Source organism: Symphalangus syndactylus, chromosome 2, assembly GCF_028878055.3.
Source record: "Symphalangus syndactylus isolate Jambi chromosome 2, NHGRI_mSymSyn1-v2.1_pri, whole genome shotgun sequence".
Taxonomy (NCBI): Eukaryota; Metazoa; Chordata; class Mammalia; order Primates; family Hylobatidae; genus Symphalangus; species Symphalangus syndactylus.
In genome coordinates this window covers 5,329,695-5,349,669 of record NC_072424.2, presented here as the reverse complement: position 1 = coordinate 5,349,669, position 19,975 = coordinate 5,329,695, and the positions used below count along the sequence as shown (strand labels likewise).

Genomic DNA, 19,975 nt, shown 5'->3' with positions numbered 1-19,975 from the left:
CTGAACTGGGGGTGGAGGAGCACGGGCTGCCAGTGTCCAGGTGATGAGGCCACCAGCTCTGTTTCTAGGTCCCTGTTTCTAGACGTCAGCCCGGCCATCGCATAGGAAAGGGAGTGGGTTTTGTGTCGTGGCCACGTCCATGTGGGTGGACAGCATGGGGGTCTCTGCCGCTCCCCACCACGGCCATTCCTCCTGCAGAGCCTGCTCTCTCCAGCTTGTCCAGGGCGGGGGCAAGGGGTGTCCTGTGGCCACATGCAGACCCCTGCTCTTAGGCCCTGCTGGAGGGGAGCAGAGAGAGGCCTCTGCACCCCACCCCCCACCCCGAACCCCCACCTCCTCTGAGGATCCCACCAGCCCCGCCCCTCCCTGCCTGGTGTCCCTGTTGGACTCAGGCTTTGGGGCTGGGTTCTAACGTACTCCTGCTGGGACCTGCGCCCACACCCAGCAGGGGGACCAGCGAGTGGACCAGCAGGTGGGGCAGGAGCCAAACCCTGATGTGTCGTGATCAGGAGGACCTCCTGGGAGGAGCCGTGTCTGGGGGAGCGGAGACGGCCATGGGGTTGGGGAGCTGGGCCCAGCCGTCTCCGCCCGACTGCTCTGTGGCCTTGGGCGGGTTGCTCGGACCCTCTGGGCCTCTCAGGCCTCCTCTGCGGTGGGAGGATCAGATCTAGAAATGGTTGGACGTCTGCTAAGCAGTGAAAGCAGATTTTATTCAGTACCTACTGACAGCTGGGGAAGCTGAGCTCAGTTCCGACGTGCACAAGGCCTGGGCTTATAAAGGAAGGACAGGAGTGGCCGGGGGCAGGGAACGCAGGGCTCAGGCGAACGTGACCAAGGGCTGCCAGTGGCCAGGCCACCGGGTCTGTGGCTGACATTGGGTTTGGGATTCTGCCCTCCCAGGGAGCCCGGGGGACAGTGGCCGACTGTGAGCCCTTTTCAGGAAACGCTCTAAGAAAAGCTTTCCCGAGGCCTGTAGTTGGGTGTCGATGAGAACAAACAGGAAACCCCTCCTGGCGGCCCTGAGCTTTTTCAGATGGGGATCCAGTGACATGGGGACGGTGCGGCCGTGGCTGAGGCCTGTCGGGACGTGTGAACGTCTCCTCCCTCCAGGTGTGCGGCAGCTACCTCCTGCAGCGAGGCATGGACAGCCGGAAAATCCTTGCCCACCTCAGAGCATCCATCTGCCAGGTGGGGCGGGGCTAGAACAGCCGGGCCGCCTCCTCCCCCGCTGCTCCTAGCTTCCTCCCACCTGGACACGCTTGCCCTTGCCTGGCCAATCCTGGCAGCCCCACACCTGGGTCTCTGTTGACCACCGAGCTGTGGGTGGGTGCGTCTGGGGGTGCAGGGGGACACTCGGGTCCCATCTCCTGAAGGCCCCGCAGTGGCCCCCAGGGACCCAGATCAGGATCGGGGCAGGGCCCCAAGGATGGCGGCCCAGCATCCACCCCGGGCGCAGAGAGCTTTGGGAGTGTAGGCCCTGAGTCTCGGGTGGTGCCGGCATCGCCCACTGCCCGGAACCCACGGAAACCTGGTTGGATTGGGAGGCAAAGGAGCCCCAACGGCTCCCTCTCCAGGCAGAGCCGCCGCAGAGCTCAGGCCGTGCGGCCGCCATGCCCGGCTCCTCCCCAGCAGGAAGCTCCACGGCACCGGTGGGTGGGTGGGGGACGCCCTGTGGGTGTTGCCGGCGCTGGCGGAGCTCCGTGGTCACCTGGCCCAGGGCTGTCGCCTCCTCCCCAGGTGTACCAGGAGGAAGAGACCATCAGCCTCCAAAACGCCTTCTCGGTGGTTGAACTGAAGCCCAGTGTGGCACCAGCCCCAGAGCCCAGCCCAGGTGGGGCCCTGACCAGCCCCTGCTGCCCCACCAGCCCCTGCACCCCACACCACAGCTGCCCCCACCCCTGCATGGACAGACACAGCCGGGTGCCTCCCGGAAACCTGGGCAGCAAGTCCAGAGCTCGGCCAACATGGCCCACGCAGCCCAGCCTGCCTGCCCTGCCAGCCCCCATCTCTCCCAAAACTCCCGGTCCCTCAGGCCCCAGCTCCAGGTTCTCACTCCCGTCTCCCAGCAGCTGGCCCTCCCAAGCCCACATCTGGAGACCCCCCCCCCGAGTCCACACAGAGCCCACCCCACCCCCGTACTGAGCCCTCCTCAGCAGGCCCCTCCAAGGCTTCTGGTGGGGCCTGGTCTTTCTGGCCTGTCCCCGCCTGCTGGCCCTCCCCCGAGCACCAGTCACACCCACCCTCCTGTTCCGAGGCCCCCAGGGCCATGTGGGAGGGGACACGGTGCCACGCACTGGGTGGGATGAGCCGGTGGTGCGGCACGTGCTGGGGCCACTCCGCCCGCCTGCACCCTCAGCCCCCTGGGTCCCCAGGCTTCCTGCTGGTGAACAGCGACACCGGGCTTGTGGCTGTGCCAGGGCCTGTGCCCGGCCAGTGCCCCTGCGGTGAAGAAGCCACCCAGCTGCCTGCAGCGTTCATCTCCGAGGCCACGCACTTCAAGCCCATTGTCCTCACGCAGGACGCAGGCGTGGCCAGGTGAGCATCGTCCCCACACCCAGAGCTGCTGGGTCCCGGGCGCAGGCAGCCCCTCCTGAGCTCTGCTCCTCCCTAGGGACCAGCCTGCCTTGGCCCAGGAGGAGTCCGAGGAGACGGGCGGCCAGAGGGAGGGAGAAGGTGAGGAGAAGCTCTCCCCGGAGGCCCACGCTGGGTCCCCCAGCCTGAAGACGCCTGACGGGCTGGTGCCTGGTCTGGGACCACAGGGAGCAGCCCCAGAGCCTCTTGGAGAGTCAGTGCAGCGTGACTCAGCCCACGGCTGCCCCTGCCCTCCACCCCGGGCCCCAGCAAACCAGCCAGAGAGGGCCTCATCAGCAGCTCCCAGCTCTCCAGTCCCCGCCCCGCCCACGAAGGCATCTGCACTGCCAGGAGAGCAAGGGCCAGCTGGGCAGATCCCACCAGGAGTCACTTCTGGGGGCCTCAGGCCCACCGCAGCCCACCACGGCCCACGCCACCCGCCCAAGCCCCCCCGAAGCAAGGCCACCGAGCACCCGAGCCAGGAGCCAGAGGGCCCCAGGGCCACCCCTGCCGGGGAACGTGATGACCAGAGTCCAGACAGTGTCCCAGAGAGGCCACGGAATGCAGACCGGAGGCTCTGTCTGCCCTGCGTGGACGCCTCACCACTCCCAGGGAGGATGGCCTGCCCGTCGCTGCAGGAGGCCACGCGCCTCATCCAGGAGGAATTTGCCTTTGATGGCTACCTGGACAATGGGCTGGAGGCTCTGATCATGGGTACGTGGGGCCTGGGCCAGGGAGAGCCCCACAGGGGACTCGGGGCCGCCCCGCGCCTGTCCCCCAGCCCCCGGCCGAGATCAGCCTTGTCCGTTTCATCAGCCACAAGGGAACCAGACGAGCGGCCCTGCCGCTGTCTCACTTGTCTCCATCGTTTTGCAAAACCAGGGGAGTACATCTTCGCCTTGAAAGATCTCACCTTTGCCACTTTCTGCGGCGCCATTTCCGAGAAGTTCTGTGACCTGTACTGGGATGAGAAGTTGCTGCAGAACCTCTTTAAGGTGGTCAATGGGCAGGTGTCGCCCTCCCCAAGGTGGGTGCCCAGCTCCACCCTGCATCCTTGCCCCTCCCTGACGCCCACTGTGCCTGGGCTCTGCTGCCCTGACCCGGGCCCAGCCTTCCCCTCCCAACCCTCGGCTTCCGTCTCGCTGCCGTCTCCAGAGGGGCCACCCTTGGTGGAGACAGGTGGGGGTCCCAGCAGCCCCTCCTTGGGCCTGACACCTACCCACAGCTTTCCCATCGGGACTGGGTTTCTTCTGGAGGAAGAAAGGGCGTGTAGGGAATATGAGGCAGGGGCTCTCCGGGAGGCTGCAGGGGGCCTGGGCATTAGTGGCCACAGGGCTGCCTGCTCAGAGGGACCAGTGTCAGGGTCCCAAGGAGAAGAGACCCCCAAACGGTGGCCCCAGGCCCCGCAGGGCCCAGCACTGAGCTGTGTTGGGTGGGGCAGTGGCCACCCCATATTGCCTTGCTCACAGCTCCACGCGGTGCCAGTAGCCCGGGCAGCTCCTCCGCCTGTGTGTGGAGTAAACACAGCTGTGAACAAGTGCACCCATCCCAGCCCCAGCCTCCTCGGCCCCACAGCACTGAGAGGCTGCTCCAGAGTCCCCCCAGGGACCCCAAGCAGTGAATGACCCAGGGACCCCGTCGGCTGCTGTGCCCCTTAGTGACCGGGAGGAGTGAGCTCCTGCCGCCTCCAGCGAGAGCTGCGCATAGACCTGTGGGCCTGGCCCTATGGAGACTGAGGCCTCCTCCCAGTGGGCAGAGGTGGGGACTGACCTGCATTCTCGTTGTCAGCACGGCCGAGGAGGCTGGGTCACAGCTTGAGGGCAGCCGGAGCCCCCACTCCCCGTCCAGCAAGAGGCCCTCCCTGCACCACCTGGGTAAGTGCTGGGCAGGCCCCACGGCAGGAGCTCTGCAGGGCGGCTCCTCTGTGCTCTGTGCAATTCAGGGGGCGCCCCAGGGTCCCGGCAGCCTCGGACTGCACTGCTCCAGCGGCGCTACCTTTGCCCCGGGGGTGCCCAGCCAAAGGCCGTCCTCTCCTGGGGGCAGGAGCCCAGGGCCTTGGAGGTGGGGGGTCCTCTGTCACCCGCCACTGGGACAGTGGGAGCCACCGGGAGCCAGGTGGGATCCGCTCTCCAAGCAGAGGGGGGCCTGTGAGCCGGGGCTTTGGTGACAAGGCAGAAGCGGGCTTGCTGCCAAAAGACCCTGGGGCTGGGCTCCTGGCTTGGTAGCCCCGGGATCCCAGGGCACATGAATGCCAGGCTGGGGACGTCCCAGTGTCCGGCCAGCAGATGTTAGGGACAAGGTGGTGGTGGTGGTCACCCTCAGGCTGTCCGTGGTCGTGGCCAGGCTTGGTGATGGCCCCAGTTCCTATTCCAGCAAGTCAGAGGCCAGGCAGGCAGGCTGGGGCATGAGGCCTGTGCACTGCTGGATGGCAGGAAAGCCCTGCACAGGGGAAGCTTCCGCAGGGACAGAGCTGGGGACCACTTTTTAAATTCCAGAAGAAAAGAGGAGAGCGTGAGGGGGCAGAGGGACACAGTCCTGATAGCGGAGCCAGCGACGACAGGGCCCAGCCCCACCCCAGGGCGAGTACGAGTTTGGAAGCAGTGAGGGCGCAGAGTGGGGCTCCATCTGGGGAGAGGCCTCTCTCCATAACCCAGCCCCGTGCAGCAGTTCAGGGTCCCAGCATCTGCCCTGCACTGGGAGGCGGCAGCCATGCCCAGGGGGCGCCCATGGTGGGTGCAAGAGAGAAGGGCGTCACGCGTGCAAGCACCACCGGCCTCCCGTTAACAGCCTGCCCGGCCTCCGCCCACCGGAGCTGCTGTCCACGTAACCCGCGTCTCTTTCTTTCAAGGAAAAGAGAAGCCAGCCGTGGCCAGGACCAGCAGCAGGGCCTCCTGCTCACCCACCTCAGTGTCGGATGTGGACTCGGAGGCACTCTCACGGGGAAACTTTGAGGTGGGGTTTCGGCCTCAGAGGTCCGTAAAAGCCGAGAGAGCACAGCAGCCTGAGGCTGGCGAGGACAGACGGCCAGCTGGTGGGGCCTCAGACGCAGAGGCAGTAACCCGACTGGCCAGGTCCAAGGGGGTCGGCCCGGCCGTGTCTCCCGGCCCAGCCGGATTCCAGAGCTGCAGCCCCGGCTGGTGCAGCGCCTTCTACGAGGCCGACTGCTTTGGGGCCGACGTCCACAACTACGTGAAGGACCTGGGGCGGCAGCAGGCGGACGGGGCCCTGCCCGACGCCCAGAGCCCGGTGAGTCCCAGGCCGCGGCACTGCAGGGTGGGGCAGGGGGTCTCCTTCCAGCAGAGCTTCCTGGTCACTGCAGGTGACAGATGGCACCATGTACCCAGAGCCCCCACCAGGGTGATGCTGGTCCTGGTGCCCCCACCCCATGGCCGTCAAGATGGTCAGGGCCCCCTCCCCGGGCTGAGCTCCATGTCTGGGGACAGGCTCGTCTGCACTGGTGCCCCTGGTGGCTCCATGTCTGGGGACAGGAAAGGGCTTTTTTCTCATGGACGCCAGGGTGATGGGTTCACAGGAGGCCCCTCCATGATCGTGACCAGGTTGCGTTCGGCCGTGTCTCCCGTGGGGCAGGCGCAGCCTCCGGGCCCTTGGGCAGCCTCGCTCTGCGGTGAAAGAAAACACCAGAAATGCCTGCCCAGCAAGTCCAGGCTGGGCCTGGTCGCTGCAGCCTGGTCCGGGCTTTCTGGCCAGCGGTGCCATCCTGGGTCAGGAGCAGCTGCAACTCCTCCCTGGCCAGCAGGGAGAGGAGGTCTTAGACTGGGGAGTCCTGGGTGCAGGAGAGGCCTGCAGAGCTCTGGACACAAGGTGGGGCCGGCGACCCACAGCCCCGACCTGGGCTGCAGCCTCGAGAGCCCCAGGACTCCAGGGTGGATGACAGGAGGGGCCCAGTGGCATCAGCTCCGGGAACCTCTCCCACCACCATCTGCCTCAAGCTGAGCCGCAGGGGGAAGCCTCCCCCAGCCTCTGGGCATCGGAGCCCTTCCTGGGGCTCCTCCTCGCTCATCTACTGCCGCCTCCCGGCCTGCACTTTATAAATCGGTCCAGAACATGACCCGGAGTCTCTTCAGGGCAGGTGAGGAGACGGGTTAAGCTCTGTGAAGCCTTCACTTCATTTCAGCTTCTGGGCCACGTGAAAGACCCGCAGGGTGCTACAGCCTCTGCATCTGCATCTCGGACACCCCACACAGGGCCTGAGGGGGCTTCGAGGACGCAGGCCTTCCCTGGGGCTGGGGAGAGAAAAGGGCGGCTGGCACAGCAGACACCAAACGACCCGGCCCCCAAACGCACGGCATCGCCCAGGGAGCACTCGGCCCCCAAACTCACGGAGTCCAGCAGGGAGCACTCGGCCCCCAAATGCGCAGAGTCCAGCAGGGAGCACTCGGCCCCCAAATGCACAGCGTCTGGCCCATGGCCACAGCCTCGCGTTTCTCTTGGAGGAACTACTGCGTCTGTTTCAAAACAGGAGGCTCAGAAACACGGCAAGGGCATTTTGACATCTGCAGCCCCAAACACATACAGTGCAGCCAGGGCCATTCTCTGGGGGCCGGGGCAACCGGTGGGCATTCCCTCCCTCCAGCGCTGACCCCACCTACCGTGTGTGCTGGGCTCAGCACTGCGGGTGCCCTGGGGCTGTGGAGCTGGCATCCGCGTCTCCTGCTGTTAAAACAAGCGTGGCAGGCCAGGCGCGGTGGCTCACGCCTGTAATCCCAGCACTTTGGGAGGCTGAGGCAGGCGGATCACGAGGTCAGGAGATCAAGACCATCCTGGGCAACACAGTGAAACCCGTCTCTACTAAAAATGCAAAAAATTAGCCGGGCGTGGTGGCGGGCACCTGTAGTCCCAGCTGCTCGAGAGGCTGAGGCAGGAGAATGGCGTGAACCTGGGAGGCGGAGCTTGCAGTGAGCCGAGATCGCACCACTGCACTCCAGCCTGGGTGACAGAGCAGACTCCGTCTCAAAAAAAAAAAAAAAAAACAAGCGTGGCTCCCAGAGTCAGGGTGGACAGCACTGGTGTGGGTTCCTCCTCCGTCTGTCTGCTCTGGTGAAGCCTGGCCTCGTGTTTCCCTCCTCACTGCCCTGTGTGTGGTGTGGATTTTAGTTCCCGTGGATTTATTAAAATCAGTCAAGACCGTCCTTCTCAAGGAGTCTGCCTGTGGTTCCCGCGTGAAGAGCGCCCCTGACGGACACCAAGTCTGACTGTGAACGGAGGCCGCGGAGGTGCCGGCCCAAGATGAGTGCGTGAGCTGCACTCCAGCCAGGCGGGCATCGGGCTCGCAGGCACCCGCCTCCAGGTTCCCGGATGCCTCGGGGCACACAGACTTTTCCCAGGAGATTTTCTCAACATCAGCACCTCTGCAAATGGATGCAGGTGAGAGGGCTGGATGGAGACTGGCGCGGGTGACCTCCGGGGGCCGGACGAGGGCCCCATGGTGCAGGCCATGGGGGAACGTGGCGACCACCGTCCTCAGAAACCAGGACCAGGTGCCTCGGCAGCAGAACACAGCTCCATGGGGACACCCGCGTTTACCAACCTCGACCTGCCCAGCCCGGTAGGTCCTTCCTTGATGATGGAATGTTCTAGACGCCGTCTACGGGGTAGCCAACAGCCACGTGTGGCTACTGAGCTCTGGAAACATGGCCCACGTGACTGAGAACCTGACGTTTTAATTTCACTGCACTTTAGGCAGCCACAGGCAGCCTGCAGCTCAGTGTGGGAGGCGGGGTCGCACTTGGCTGGGTGGCAGCGGGATCCGGAGGGCTTGGGGAACCTGGCTTAGTGGCCAAGGTTCTGCAGAGGGGCTGGTCTTTACACAGTTGGGACCACTGCTCACACTGCTGTAGCCAGGAGCCTGGCCCTCCGTGGCACCGCCACTGCCGCTGCTGAACCCGTGTGTGGGAGAAGACAGCACAGGGACCCCGTCTCCATGGAACCACCAGATAGAGCAGATTCAAGTAGTTAAATAGAAATGTCGCCTGCATTTTTTATTTTGCAAAAAACATTCAAAAATAAACACTGTCAACAGCGGAGTCACTGGCGGCTGACAAGGCGAGGGGGTGGCTGTGTGGATCTGAGCCAACTGCACTTCACAAAAGGAAGCCTGGTGGACGGGATCGCGGATGAGACCCTCGGGGCGGTCGCTTCGGGCCCTGGGCACGTGAACCCCTCACAGGAGGCTGTGGGCCGAGGGCTGCCGCGCCTCTCGCCTCTGCCCCCAGCCAGGTGCCCCTGCCCCGTGGCACCTCACAGTGCCCCTGAAGACCTGCTGCTCAAGGCCCAGCTCCCATGGACCCCCAAGGCTTCCCAGGCCCCTCACCCCAGAATCACCACCCTCCTCGGTACTGGGCCAAGCCCCATGCGTGCAGGAGGCGGCTGTATCTGCCCCTGTACCCCTGGAGGGAAGGGCGGTCTCTGGGGTCACTGCCCTGGCAGCCCATCCTCAGGGTGCCCCTCCAGCCTCTACGCCCGTGTGCCTGTCCCGCAGGACAGAAGGAGTGCTCAGACGAGGGGCTGCCCGGCCAGGCGTGGGAGGCGTCCTGGGACAACGCGGTGCCCTCTCCCTCAATGTAGTCCTGTCCAGGGAGGCGCTCAGCCCCAGCTGGTGTCTGTGCATGAAACAGAGCCCAGCAGCCCTCGCCCCCGGCTCCTGCAGTGCAGGGACAGAGCCCGGCGGGCCTCGCTCCTGGCTCCTGTGGTCAGGACCTGCCCATCTGGCCTCAGTCCTGCTTCCCTCATGGAGGCAGCCCTGGGGTTGAGGGGTCCCCGGCTCCATCTTGCAGGCAGGAACTCAGACTCTGGGCAGGTTCTGGAGAATCACACCCGGCGTGCACTCACATTCACACTCATGCTCACACTCCACGGAGCAGCCAAGGGCTGGGGCAAACCCTGCAGCCGCTGCCCAGCAAACCGCAATGGTCCAGCCAGTAGGTTCCCGGGAGGAGGGTTTTTGAGGGGCTCGTCTGCACAGGCCAGCTGGAATCCGCATCATTGGGCTTAAGTTTAAAAGAAAGGCAAGGCTGGTGCAGTGGCTCATGCCTGTAATCCCAGCACTTTGGGAGACTGAGATGGGAGAACTGCTTGAACCCAGGGAGTTGGAGGTTGCAGTGAGTTGTGATCGTGCCACTGCGCTCCCACCTGGGCAGCAGAGCGAATCGGGCCACCGCACTCCAGCCTGAGTGACAGAGCGAGACCTCATCTCAAAAAATAAAAAAATTAAAAAGTCAATAAAAATGAAAAATGGCAGGGCGTGGTGGCTTACACCTGTAATCCCAGCACTCTGGGAGGCCGAGGTGGGCAGATCACCTGAAGTCGGGAGTTCGAGACCAGCCTGACCGACATGGAGAAACTCCGTCTCTACTAAAAATACAAAATTAGCCGGGCATGGTGGTGCGTGCCTGTAATCCCAGCTACTCAGGAGGCTGAGGCAGGAGAATCGCTTGAACCTGGGAGGCAGAGGTTGTGGTGAGCTGAGATCACGCCATTGCACTCCAGCCTGGGCAACAAGAGAAAAACCCCATCTCAAAAATAATAACGAAATTAAAAAATAAAAAAAAGGCAGACACCTGAAGACACACGGGATGCACGTTGGGGAGGTCACACTGCCACCCCCTGCTCCCACCCCTGCCCACAATGTACACTTGGGGGCCCAGAGGTGGCACAGCCCTGCCTGCTTGGGCAAGAGGGCCTGGTGCTGACTTGGGGAGGGTCTAGTTTCCCTGAGGGCCCAAGGTGGTGGTCACAGCAGTCCCCTGAGCATGCCCCACAAGGGCCTGACTGTGGGTGAGGGGCGCAGGGGGCAGTCGGCCCCAAGCTGGGCACTGCCCTGTGAGCCTGGCGGCAGCCCAGGGTCCCCCAGACCACACTGCCCAGGCCGGGGCTGGCCTCGCTGGCTCAGCGGGCCTCTGTCTCCATGGGACCCTGCCCTGCAGCTGATCTCCAAGGCCAAGGAGGCCCCAGTGGGGTGGGGCCTGGCCCCGGATGTGGCTGACGTGTGTTGGAGCTGCCTGGGGCTAAGGTGCTGTGTTTCGTCCCCAGGAGCTGGAACAGCAGCTCATGATGGAGAAAAGAAACTACCGCAAAACCCTGAAGTTCTACCAGAAACTCCTACAGAAGGAAAAGAGGAACAAAGGTAAGGCCCGCGTGGGCACAGGTCTGCGACCCCGGCCGCAGGCAGCCCGGCCCCCGCCCACTCTGCTCCACCCACAGGTTCTGACGTCAAGACCATGCTGTCCAAGCTGAAAGGGCAGCTGGAAGAAATGAAATCCAGGGTGCAGTTCCTCAGCTTGGTCAAGAAGTATCTGCAGGCAAGTGGGCGCCGGGCCCCGCTCTGCCCCATGAGGCAGTAGCTTCAGACGGGCCTCCCACTGTTGGATGCCGTAAATCCGTGCTGAGTTACAAAAGGGGCCCTGATTTGAGGGTCCAACGCCAGGAAGCCCCGGGGCGAGGGGCAGAGTGACCAAGCGCCCGCGTCCCGCTCCGGCAGGTCATGTACGCGGAACGCTGGGGCCTGGAGCCCTGCGCCCTCCCGGTGATTGTGAACATCGCGGCCGCACCCTGCGACACGCTGGACTTCAGCCCCCTGGACGAGTCGTCCTCACTCATCTTCTACAACGTCAACAAGCACCCGGGCGGCCGGCAGAAGGCCCGAATCCTGCAGGCCGGCACGCCGCTGGGGCTCATGGCCTACCTGTACTCCAGGTGCGTCCGGAGAAACCTCACCCGGAAAAGGAGACGTAGCCCTGGGTGCTGGGAAGAGGTGGGGAATGCGCTCTCGCTGCTCAGCTAGGCTGGATTTGCACTTTTTCGTTTAGAAAAGTGTTTAATCGGGGTTGAGGCCGATGTGCACTAGGTGCCGCCGGCAGCTTTGCAGAGCCCCTGGCCAGAGTGGCCTCCGCCGCCTGTGGGCCTGGGCACTGGGTCTCAGGTTGCACCTGGTGGTCCCTGGAGGGGCTGCAGAACCCGCCCTACATAATTAACACACGGAATGGCTTCCAAAAATAACGCACGGGCAGCTCGGCAGTGTGGCCTGGACTCCATCCACCTCACCGAGTCAGAACACCCGGGGTAATTAGCTCCAGGGACGCATGAGGCTGGGATGTTTCTGCAGCCCCCACCCGCTCCGTGTGCACACTGGCTCAGGAGACCCCTGCTCCGTAAACGCTGGTGTCGTACGTACGCCTGCAGCAGGGAGGAGCCACCAGTCCACTCACCTCCACCAGGGCCACAGGGCCAGACCCCCGGCAGCCCCACCAGCCCCCTTGGCCCTTCACCCGCTCTGGCCTGCATGGGCCCCTGGGCTGCACCCTGTTCTCAGGCACCGGGAGCTGCAGCAGGCTCTGGACCCACTGGTCTGACCAGCTCCCAGAGAGGCCACCCTCCCAGTGACTGGGGCCAACCCCATGTTGGCTTATGGGACCCTCATGACACCACCTTGGAGCCCCAGGGGTCCTCTCTGAGCAGAGGCCATGGGGCCCAGCAAAGGACAGCAAGGAGGACAGCAGGGAGTCAGGGCTCTCGGCAGCCAGTGAGGACAGGGAGGCCCCCAGAGAGGGATGGCGGCCCCCCCAACCCCGTTGCCCCAAGGACCCTCTAGAGAGGGGCGTGGCCCCCTCCCCCCAACCCCGTTACCCAAAAGACCCTCTAGAGAGGGACGGCAGCCCCCAACCCCGTTCTCCCAAGGTGAGCTGCCCCTAGTCACATGGGGCCATCTACTAGCCAGGGCTCCAGGCCGACCCTCGGACCCAGTTCTCAGCCTCCTAATCTGCAAGACAGGCACGGCCCACGCCCACCGTAGGGTCTCTGCGCTGTTGCGGGAGACGTCCGTGTGCGTGACTGTGCACGTGTGCAGTGCGGTGCGTTCTCGGTGTGTGTGCATGTGTGGTGTGTCCGGCTAATGTGCAATGTGCTTTATTGTGCATGTGTAGTACACAAATGTGATGTGTATTTAGGCTTGTATGGAGTGTGTGATGTGTATGGTGTATGTGCTGATGGGATATCGTCTGGCATGTGAGCACACGTGTGGTGTGTGGCGTGGGGTATAGTGTGTGTGTGCACATGTGTGGCATGCGGTGTGAGGTATAGTGTGCCCATGTGGCATGAGGTATAGTGTGGCATGTGTGCATGTGTGTGATCTGTGGTGTGGGGTAGTGTGTGTGGCGGGTATGTGTGTGTGCATGTATGTGTGGTGTGGGGTATAGTGTGGCTTGTGTGCACGTGTGTGGTGTGCACGTCTGGTTGTGGAGTTCTGTGTGGCTTTGTGCACGTGTGTGGCGTGCGTGTCTGTGGTTGTAGAGTTTGCAGCTTGCATGGCGTGAGTGTGAGCACTGTGCTTCCATGGAAGGAGCGTCTCCTGGCCGTGATGTGGTCACGAGGGGCTTCCCCGCTCTGTGGACCTGGTGGGCATCACCTTTGCAGGGCAGCCTGGGGCTGGGGCTGTGTAGGGTCTGGCCTGAGCTGTGGCCACCTGTGTCCTCGGCCCCCAGGTAAGCAGGTGACCAGGCCCCTTGTTCCAGGGCCACGCCATCTGCTGCCTGAGACTCCTCCAGGGTGGGAGGGGGCCTTGCCGGGCCTCCGCTTCCTGACCGTGGCTGTCAGGCTCCCAGGACAGTCCCAGACCCGCAGGCGGGGCCCTGGTCAGTATCTCCTGAGGGTGGCCCCGTTTCACCCAGTGAAGACCCAGCACCTTTGAGCACAGCATTGCGCCTGGTCCCGAGGCACCAGCTCCCTCAGCGTCCCGAGCTAACGGGTGCTGCGAGTGGAGATGCCACGAACTCCTGCACGGAGCTGCGTTCAGAAAGGCCCTGCTGTTCAGCTGGGCGCGGCGGCTCACGCCTGTCATCCCAGCACTTTGGGAGGCCGAGGCAGACAGATCACCTGAGGTCAGGAGTTCGAGACCAGCCTGGGAAACATGGTGAAACCCCGTCTCTACTAAAGTACAAAAATTAGCCGGGCGTGGTGGGCGCCTGTAGTCCCAGCTACTCGGGAGGCTGAGGCAGGAGAATTGTTTGAACCCGGGAGGCGGAGATCGCACCATTGCACTCCAGCCTGGGCGACAAGAGCGAAACTCTGCCAAAAAAAAAAAAAAAAAAGGCCCTAGTGCTGGAAGGCTGGAAGTAGTTGGGAATTTCACATGAAATTTGAAATTTGAGGGTTATCAATGTCCCCCCTTTAATTTCTCCGGGGATTCTCCTGACAGTGATACACAAAGAAAACACGCACACACACAGTCACACCCCCCCCCCACCAAACACTAGCCGAGCCCTGGGGTGAGGCCACCCTGCCACCTCACCGCCGCCCACCCCGCCCCGCCCCACAGCGACGCCTTCCTGGAGGGCTACGTGCAGCAATTCCTCTACACTTTCCGCTACTTCTGCACACCCCACGACTTCCTGCACTTCCTCCTCGACCGCATCAACAGCACGCTGACCAGGTACCACGCTCCACAGCTCCATGCCCGCCAGAGCTTCCCCCTGGGGCAGGGTGGGCGCCCATGGGCCTGGTTTAGCTACGATGAAGAACGAGGTGGTCCCTGGCCACCAAAGGGGATGAGGGGCCAGGGAAGCCTGGCTGGAGGTGGGGGACACAGGGATGGGGAGAAAGCAGCTGGGGCAGGAGGGCGGTGGCCTGAGCACCTGGGAGCTCTGGGAGGGGACCTGGGGGAGTCGGGGTCTCTTCCTGCTGACCTGGGAGGAAAGCGGAGGGCAGGTGGGCAGGCAGTGAGAGCCAGAAGGTCAGCTGGGGGAAGGGGGAGCACCAAGAGGAGGGTCCTGCCAGGCCCCAGCCTCCCTCGCTACCCATGGCCAGCACCTGGGGTCAGGAGACGGGTGGTGGGCTGAGGGGGGAGGGGCTCTGCCTCTCTCTGGGCTGACCTGCTGCCCCCCCCAGGACATGCCATGCACCCCCTTGCCCCCACACGCCCAGGCTGGGCACCTCAGGCCATCAGCCAGCCAGCTCCTGCCTTGGGGGAGGGACCCACGGAAGACCCCCAGCCCTCTAAGCCCCCTGCACAGGTGGAGCCTGGTCCCACCCTGCCTCTCCGGGACAGCCACAGGGCAGGCAGCCCCTGGGCCTCTGCCGCCGACTCCCACATCCTGGCAGCTCAGCAGCTCCCCTGCATCTCCAGGGCCCACCAGGACCCCACCTCGACCTTCACCAAGATCTACAGGCGGAGCCTCTGCGTCCTGCAGGCCTGGGTGGAGGACTGCTACGCCGTGGACTTCCCTCGGAACAGTGGGCTGCTGGGGAAGCTGGAGGACTTCATCTCCTCCAAGGTGACGGTGGCGCCGAGCTGGGCGGCCACACCCGGGGCTCCCACAGCGGGAGGTGCCGCCGTCCTCCAGAAGGTGGCAGTGACCCCCCACCACCGTGCTTCTGCCTAGATCCTACCCCTGGATGGCTCTGCCAAGCACCTGCTGGGCCTCCTGGAGGTGGGCATGGACCGGCGGGCCGAGGGCAGCCCTCGCGGCACAGACCTGGAGAACCCCAGGGAGGCCGAGGAGGATGCCAGACCCTTCAACGCCCTCTGTAAGAGGCTCTCAGAGGACGGCATCTCCAGGAAGGTGGGGTCCTTTCTCAGGGGAGGGCCTCCCTGGACAGGTGGATGTGGGTCCCTGAGCCCAGCCTCAAAGACACAACTGGTGCATGCACACACATACACACAAATGCAAATGGGCACATCCGTATACATGCATACACATAGACGTGTGCACATACACTTGTGTGCACATACATACCTGTGCACATCGCATCCACACGTGCACATATGCATGCACCCTCACACAGCCACACGTGCACATGCACGTGCACCTTCACACATCCACACATGCACACGTGTGCACCCTCACATTCACACATCCACACATGTGCTCTCACACATAGCCACACATACACGTGTGCACCATCACGCAATCCACACATGCACACATGTGCACCCACACACACATACACACATGCAGCCTCACATCCACACACACGCATGCACCCTCGCATCCACACGTGCACACTCACATACCCCCTCCATGTTCCCAGTCCCAGGCAGCCCTGCTGGGTTGGCACCTCCTGCACTGTCCCGGGTGCTCAGGGGAGGAGGGTCCTGCTGTGACTCACTGACCCATGAGACTAAGGTGGAAGAAGCCAGTGTGGGGAGAGAAATGCCCTTTCCATTAAACCTCAGCGTCCTGCCCATGGGGGACCTGCTGAAATGACGAGGACAGGCATCCTTGTGCCAGCACAGCTGTGGGTAGGCAGGCTGCTCTCTGGCTCTGGCTGGGCCAGTCTGAGGAGTATGGGCTTGGACCTGGCCTGGTCCTCACCGCACCCCCCGCCTCCCTGGACCCCTGACCCGGAGGGGACACGGAGGTTGGGCCCCTCAGTGCCCGGCCTGCCCTGCAGAGCTTCCCCTGGAGGCTGCCCCGAGGCAACGGGCTGGTGCTGCCGCCACACAAGGAGCGCCCCTACACCATTGCCGCAGCCCTGCCCAAGCCCTGCTTCCTCGACGACTTCTACGGCCCCTGTGCCAAGACCAGCGAGAAGGGGCCCTACTTCCTGACGGAGTACAGCACTCACCAGCTCTTCAGCCAGCTCACGCTGCTACAGCAGGTGAGGAGGGCGAGGATCCACGCCCCGGTCACCCCAGAAACTCTGTGCCCACAGGGCCCTCAGCAGCTGCTTCCCAGAAAACAGACGAGCAGAGAAGGGGCCAGCTGCCAGGTGCACAGGTTGGGGGTGGCTGCCAGATGCACAGGTCCAGGTGGCTGCTGCCTCAATGGGAGGCCCCAGCAGGGGCTTGGGCCCCAGCAAAGCTGAGTCCTCCTCTCCAGACCACTGCCCGCTGGGCCTGGCCCTGCCTCTGCCCAGCACTCTGGCCTCACAGGCACTAGAGGACGCCCTGAGGGCCGCATGGGGCGCTGAGTCTCTCCCCCCAGCCCCTCCACCGGAGCTGGGCCAACCCGGTTCCTTATGCCCCCACCCAGCTGCCAGGGCCCTGCCCAACTTCTGCCGCCACCACAGCCAGCCCTCAGGTGGCCTCTTCCCAGGTCCCTGCCATCCTGGGAGCCCACATCACGTAGCAGGTGACAGCAGTGATGCCAACCTAGTGATCCACCTGCTGTCACGAGGGCTGCCCTGGATGCCATGAGCCCCTGGGGGCCAAGCACACGGGGAGCCCTGCGGCCGACCCCTGTGGACTGTTGGGTGGGTATTGAACCTGGGATTGCAGAGATGGCCCCCAGAAAACCCCCACCCTCCCTGGGACCCTGCCTTGGACACAAGGCCCTAAGGGATGGAAGCCTGAACCTCGTTTCCATGTTCTGGGCAGGAGTTGTTTCAAAAGTGCCACCCGGTCCACTTCCTGAACTCACGGGCCCTGGGCGTCATGGACAAGAGCACCGCCATCCCCAGGTGAGCGTCTGGGGCCCTCGGCTGGGAGCGGTGGTGGAGGGTCTCGGGGGCTTCTCGTAAGAGTCTCGTGGACGCTGCTGACCAGCAGGAGATGCCTGTGTCTCCAGAGACACGAGAGAGTGGTGTCTGCCAGTCAGAGCGACCTTGTGGCCCGACCCCAGTCCTCTCTGCACCAGCAGCCCGGGGCCGGGCAGGGCCACCTGCACAAGTTCTGGGGTGACAGGGGCCATGTTTCTCTTCCAGAGCCAGCTCTTCTGAGTCTCTTTCAGCCAAAACCTGCAGCTTATTTCTGCCCAATTACGTTCAGGACAAGTATCTGTTACAGCTTTTAAGAAATGCGGATGACGTCAGCACCTGGGTGGCTGCAGAGATTGTGACCAGCCACACCTCCAAGGTGGGCACCCTACAGTTCCAAGGCCAACATAGGGCCTGGGGCCTGCCTACCCAGGGGTGGCAGCGCCTCCTGTAAGGCCGTGGCCTGAACCCTCCCCCAATGCAGTAAACCCAACTCCATGTCCCTTGGAGCCACACCCAACCCAGGGCTGAGGGGAGCAGGGCACAGGCTTCACTACATCAGGAGGAGGGAGGTCAGCCGCCCTCCCAGCTCTTCCCCAGCCCTGCCTGCCACATCCACGGCCACATCCACAGCCACATCTCCGTGTGCCCAGCCATGTCCACAGCCACATCTCCACATGCCCAGCCACATCCCCAGCCACGTCCACATCTGCAGCCAGAGATGGCTCCCCTCAGTGGTGGGTGATCCTTGGCTGTGGGCCGCCTGGAGACCCAGGACAAGCTGCACCCACCACTGCTACCACCCCAGCACTGGGCTCCGCCACACACCCCACCCCACCCCAGGCCCCTTCCCCCCTGTGCCTGAGCCTGGCCCCTGGGCTGGGGTTTGTGACGCCCACCGTCCCACCCTGGGTTCCTCCTGGCCGAATGCTCATTGTGGGTTCTCACTCAGCCTGTGGAACGAATCGGCTCCGTGGTCTGACCAAGGTCAAGGTCAAGCTCCAGCGCCGGGGCCCAGTCTCAGCCTCTTCTAGGTCCTGTGGGCCTTGGGCTGGACTGGGGGCTCCTCACCTGACCCGCCCCACCTGCTGTCAGGCAGGGCGCTGTGCAGCCCCGAGAGTCACCTGCCTCGAACAGCTCATCCTTCACGGGGCCCACCTGCCCAGGAGGCGTCAGGGTCCACAGCTTCTCCGGAGGCCACAGTCCCCCAGCCCTAGGGGTCTGCACCTTCACCCAGTGGATGCCGTCACCCAGCGGACGGACACCCTATTACAGAGTTCTCTGATCTCCTCACACCTGAGCTCAGCTGGGGCTTGGCTGTCGTGGGCTGGGGTCACCAAGTCCCGCTCCATGTAAGACTCAGGATTACAGGGCCCCTTCCCCCACAGCAGGGAGGGGGACACCCACCCCGTCCTGCGCCGGAGCTCTCTGAAAGCAAACTCAAGCCCCAGGAACAGGACTCCCGGCCGTGAACCCCATCACTGCCGTCCCTGCTGCTGTCCCAGCGCGGGCCGAAGGCTCTGGGGGAACCAGGAGCTGCTCGCAGTCCACCAAGGTGCATGCAGTACCTCCCTGCCAGGCGGCAAAGCCACCTCCACGGTGGACAGAGCTTCCCTTCCTATTATTCCTTCACACCCCTCCAACCCCACAGGCAGCCCCGGGCCATAAACGAAGGCAGAGGCGCCGCCTTCTCTCCTCCCTTGGGGAGAATTTTCCAACTTTGGGGATTTGTTGCCAGGGCACACCAGCACGGGACGTGGGAACAGGGAGCCTGGCTGCCTGTTTGCTCGGATCCGTGGTTTTCACAGTATCATGAAGGACATGAAAATGTGATTTCCCTAAACCAGAGCCTTCATGCACGGCCCGTGTGGCCAGGTTTCCTGAGGATGAGCACAAGGACAGCTGGCCGTCACCTGGCCAACCTGCAGCGTCCTGGGTGCACCCTCACCCCGAGCCGTCACGCCCCTCCCAGCCTGAGACCCACCTCAAGCCTGCGGCGGCCCTGCCTGAGGGTCCCCAGGATGGCCGCTCGTCCTGGTCACGCGCCCGTGTCCAGGTCTGCGGGGGTGGGCAAGAGTCGTGCAGGCTCACACCCAGGGCTGCCAGCACCCAGCGTGGCTGGGACAGAGCTTGGCACTGCTGCCACATCCCCGTTACCAAAAGGGAGCCGCGGATCACTCACCTCCACACAGGAGCGGACGGACCTCGCCGGAGACCACAGGCCCCTCACCTCCTCACGGGAGCGGACGGACCTCGCCGGAGACCCACTTTTAAAAGCACCACACTCGTCCATCTAACAAGTGTTAGATCCACGATGTCCTGACATATTGTGTGTCAATGGCTGTGATGTCAGAACGATCCAGGACACTGAGTTTCACATTTGTAAATTCAGGACCCCAGAAAATCGTTAAAATACAAAATTTGAGCACGGAGGGCAGCAGTGATCAAAAAGTGCTCGGGGGTCAGTGGCTCCGTTCCGATGATGCCTGGAGTGAGGCAAGGTGGAGACACAAGGGCAGGAAGAAACGGCGTAAAATTTCTCACCTTAAGAAAATGCAGGCCGGTCACGGTGGCTGATGCCTGTAACCCCAGCCCTTTGGGAGGCCGAGGGCAGATCGCTTGAGCCCGGGAGTTGAGACCAGCCTGGACAACATATTGAAACCCCATCTCTACCGAAAACATAAAAAATTATCCAGGCTGGTGGCGCACACCTGGAGTCCCAGCTCCTCAGGCGGCTGAGGCGGGAGGATCCTGACGCCCAGGAGGTGGAGGCTGCAGTGAGCTGAGGTCGCACCACGGCAGCCTAGATGACAGTGCGAGACCCTATCTCAAAAAAATAAAAAATAAAAATGGGGAGTTTGAAAGCAGAATAGGGCTTTGGTTTCTTTAGATTTGTTTAAAAGTATGGAACACCATAGCCAAGAGGTGGAGGCACCTAAATGTCCATGGAGGGAAGAACAGATAAAGAAAATGTGGC

The 19,975-nt window shown here is 63.4% G+C and overlaps 2 protein-coding genes across 2 annotated transcripts in view; both read left to right on the top strand.

Moving 5' to 3' along the window:
• The window catches only part of KNDC1 (kinase non-catalytic C-lobe domain containing 1), a 63,561-nt gene that overhangs the window by 35,044 nt on the left and 8,542 nt on the right, over positions 1 to 19,975 (top strand). The window contains exons 11-26 of the mRNA XM_055244697.2: positions 1,111 to 1,188; positions 1,738 to 1,831; positions 2,373 to 2,535; positions 2,612 to 3,285; positions 3,454 to 3,598; positions 4,360 to 4,445; positions 5,420 to 5,817; positions 10,621 to 10,714; positions 10,792 to 10,889; positions 11,069 to 11,283; positions 13,901 to 14,014; positions 14,708 to 14,855; positions 14,964 to 15,143; positions 15,976 to 16,182; positions 16,901 to 16,983; positions 17,227 to 17,377. Of these exons, the coding sequence (XP_055100672.2) occupies positions 1,111 to 1,188; positions 1,738 to 1,831; positions 2,373 to 2,535; positions 2,612 to 3,285; positions 3,454 to 3,598; positions 4,360 to 4,445; positions 5,420 to 5,817; positions 10,621 to 10,714; positions 10,792 to 10,889; positions 11,069 to 11,283; positions 13,901 to 14,014; positions 14,708 to 14,855; positions 14,964 to 15,143; positions 15,976 to 16,182; positions 16,901 to 16,983; positions 17,227 to 17,377 (2,928 nt within the window). The remainder of the gene's footprint in view (positions 1 to 1,110; positions 1,189 to 1,737; positions 1,832 to 2,372; positions 2,536 to 2,611; positions 3,286 to 3,453; positions 3,599 to 4,359; positions 4,446 to 5,419; positions 5,818 to 10,620; positions 10,715 to 10,791; positions 10,890 to 11,068; positions 11,284 to 13,900; positions 14,015 to 14,707; positions 14,856 to 14,963; positions 15,144 to 15,975; positions 16,183 to 16,900; positions 16,984 to 17,226; positions 17,378 to 19,975) is intronic.
• On the top strand, positions 7,753 to 10,610 carry LOC134732300 (uncharacterized). Its single transcript, XM_063616266.1, has 2 exons — positions 7,753 to 7,956; positions 8,057 to 10,610. The coding sequence occupies exon 2, from the start codon at positions 8,555 to 8,557 to the stop codon at positions 9,581 to 9,583; it is 1,029 nt and encodes a 342-aa protein (XP_063472336.1). The 5' UTR covers positions 7,753 to 7,956; positions 8,057 to 8,554; the 3' UTR covers positions 9,584 to 10,610.